General features: G+C 42.8%; 1 protein-coding gene across 1 annotated transcript in view; it reads right to left on the bottom strand.

The window, feature by feature from the left end:
- Positions 1-114, bottom strand: part of LOC104397710 (synaptojanin-2-binding protein-like) — a 140,476-nt gene extending 140,362 nt beyond the window's left edge. Inside the window, exon 1 of the mRNA XM_010007718.1 lies at positions 81-114. Coding sequence (XP_010006020.1) covers positions 81-114 — 34 coding nt within the window. The remainder of the gene's footprint in view (positions 1-80) is intronic.
- Positions 115-2,569: the final 2,455 nt, after the last annotated feature.

The raw sequence follows: 2,569 nt of genomic DNA, 5'->3' as shown, positions 1-2,569 counted from the left end.
CAGGAATACGCCTCTTCAGCACAGCATGAAAGGAAGGGAAAGCATTCTCCATTTCACAGAAGGCTATAGTAAATCATTACCTTTGAGCAACAAGAAATCATGCCTGACAAGCATTTTGTGAGCTGGGAAACAGAGTTAGGAAAGGCAAAGAGCACCAGACCTTGTCTGCAGATGAAGAAACAGGCTGTGCGACCATACCCACTCGAGGGCACCTAGAACTAGAAGGCTCCCCTTCCACATCTAAGTAGCTGGAACTGGCATCCTTCACCTCCAAGAATTAGGTTAGCTCAGATGAAGCTACTTCAAATTGTATGCAACCACTTTGTTCTAAGAATTCAAAACATGACAGGAAACAAAGTTCTCGGACTTAAAGCAAAACAAAAAGGAGTGCACATACATTAACCAGAAGTGATGTCCACATTTTTGTTATGTATTGCTCTGTGGAGTAAGCCTTGATTACAGACCTTTAGCTGGAACCAGATGCTGGATTGAAGTGCAGCTAAAGATTAAGACCTTGTTTCATTGAAATCCAGAAGAACAAATTTAGTTCAAAATCTGGAAAACCACCTGTTAAGAGAGCATGTTTGTGACTGCACATTCCCCAAGAAGAGGCTTGCAATGAAAAAAGAAAGAAAAGTCAAGTAAAAAAGAAAAATGTTAAAAAAAACAAACCCTCAACAAATGCACAAAGTAAATGGAGGAAAAAAAACTTTTCTTTTTTTTTTTCTGACATAAAACAGTCATTCAACACCTATTATCAGGAACAGGTGAGGGCAAATTCTTCCCATGTTCAGTCAGGCTGATCTATTTATTTTCTCTTTCTTTCAGACTTTCTCTCAAAGGTGGAACTAAAAGCATTGAGAAGGAGAGTTGCAAATGAAAGTAAAACCACCCTGTGTCTGCTAGGAAGCAGCATTTTACATCAGTCATAGATCAAAGGATGTACAAGATGAGTTACGCTATTTTAAATGTACATCTATGGCTGGGAAGAATATTAACATCAATCTTGCCACACCTTTTTTTTTTTTCCTCCCCTTCCTGGCAGCTACAGACAAATGAGAAAGAAAATGGAAGCAGCAGCAGATTGAAGAAACACTGACGTTTCAGCTAGACTAATATCTATTCCAAGAGGGGACAGTTGTGTGCAATAACACAGCCTTCAATGGGAATTAAAAAAATATAAAAATCCACAAAACTAAAAATTATTTCCTGTGAAGCCAATAACCTGGGAACAGGGGAATCAATATTACAGAAAGTATAAGGTTTAATCAACATTTATTAGAAAGCCAGAAAGAAGGAATCAGAGGTTTACAGTACATTTAGTCTCTCCCACATACATAAAAACCCTAAACATATATATGTCTGCAAGTGTGGGTGCATGTCTGTGTATATATATATATGTGTGTGTGTGAAAAAAGTATACCTTTCTCAAGTTCTCCCCCACCGGAAAAATAATCATATCAGCAGGGGCAACGTGATCTTTGTGACAAAAAGAGGCAGCAGCTCATGTTAGACAAAGTTAAGTATTCACAGGGCTTTTTCAGTGTCCTTTCCAGCACTTAAATTTCCACTCAGGCTAAAAATATCTTCCCTACCATTCCTTGAGCTCTCTGCTATTCTCCCCTTCCAGCTCATGCAGCCATAGACAGAGACACTGCACTAAGGAGAAAAGGAGCAAGGGGAAGAAGAGCACATGGCACTGAATCTCTTGTCTACAAAGGACGAGGAGTGGAACAGCAGAGCTTTAAAAGCAGACTCTGGGCTAAACTTCTGACCTTCCCTGAGGCCACAGACCTCCCTATGCCTCAACTATCCCCAAACCATAAGAAGTCAGTAAAAAAAAAACCCCAAAGATTAAAAAAAACCAACCTCAAACGACCCAAACAAAAAATCCATGATTGGCAGGATTAGAAAAAGAGAGATGAAATAATACTGTAAATTGAACTGGTGAAGTTATTTAGTCTTCCATAAAACCAGATTTTCGGGCTAATTTCAGCCCAGTACTTTAGAAATAAATTTGAAAAAGAGACTATACACACATTGCTTTGCCACCACCTCAGCAAACTTTTGCCAGAGCTGCTTAGCATCAGACCTACTTCTAAAAAGTTGCTGCCAAAACTCTGATTAGAAGTATTATGGGATTAGAAATATTATTATGGCTTTACAGATAACAGCATTCTGTTCCGCAGGAACAAATGACAATTCAGATGGTAAATGCACCGAGGTTGTAAGGGGCTGTAGGATCTTCAAATCAAGTGACCTAATCAGAAACCCAACTGAAAATTCCCAGCCCACCTTAATGAGGGGACCAGTGCTGCTCGTGGTAGCAAGATTTAAACTGCTGTGGCCACGTTCAAGACTGCTCAGCTCTGCCCTTCAACATCCCCCTCCCCCGTGCCAGGGGCTGCGGGCCGGCAGGGGCACAGGCCGGCAGGGGCACAGGCCGTGCAGCCCAGCCCAGGCCGGCAGGGGCACGGGCCGGCAGGGGCACGGGCCGTGCAGCCCAGCCCAGGCCGCTGCCCTCCCTCGCCGCCCCAGCATGGAGCGCCGCGGCGGCGGGGCCGGGGAC

The sequence above is a fragment of the Chaetura pelagica genome, unplaced genomic scaffold, assembly GCF_000747805.2.
Source record: "Chaetura pelagica isolate M959 unplaced genomic scaffold, ChaPel_1.0 scaffold70, whole genome shotgun sequence".
Classification (NCBI taxonomy): domain Eukaryota; kingdom Metazoa; phylum Chordata; class Aves; order Apodiformes; family Apodidae; genus Chaetura; species Chaetura pelagica.
Note: the sequence above shows the minus strand (reverse complement) of the source record. Positions and strands in the feature narration are given on the sequence as shown.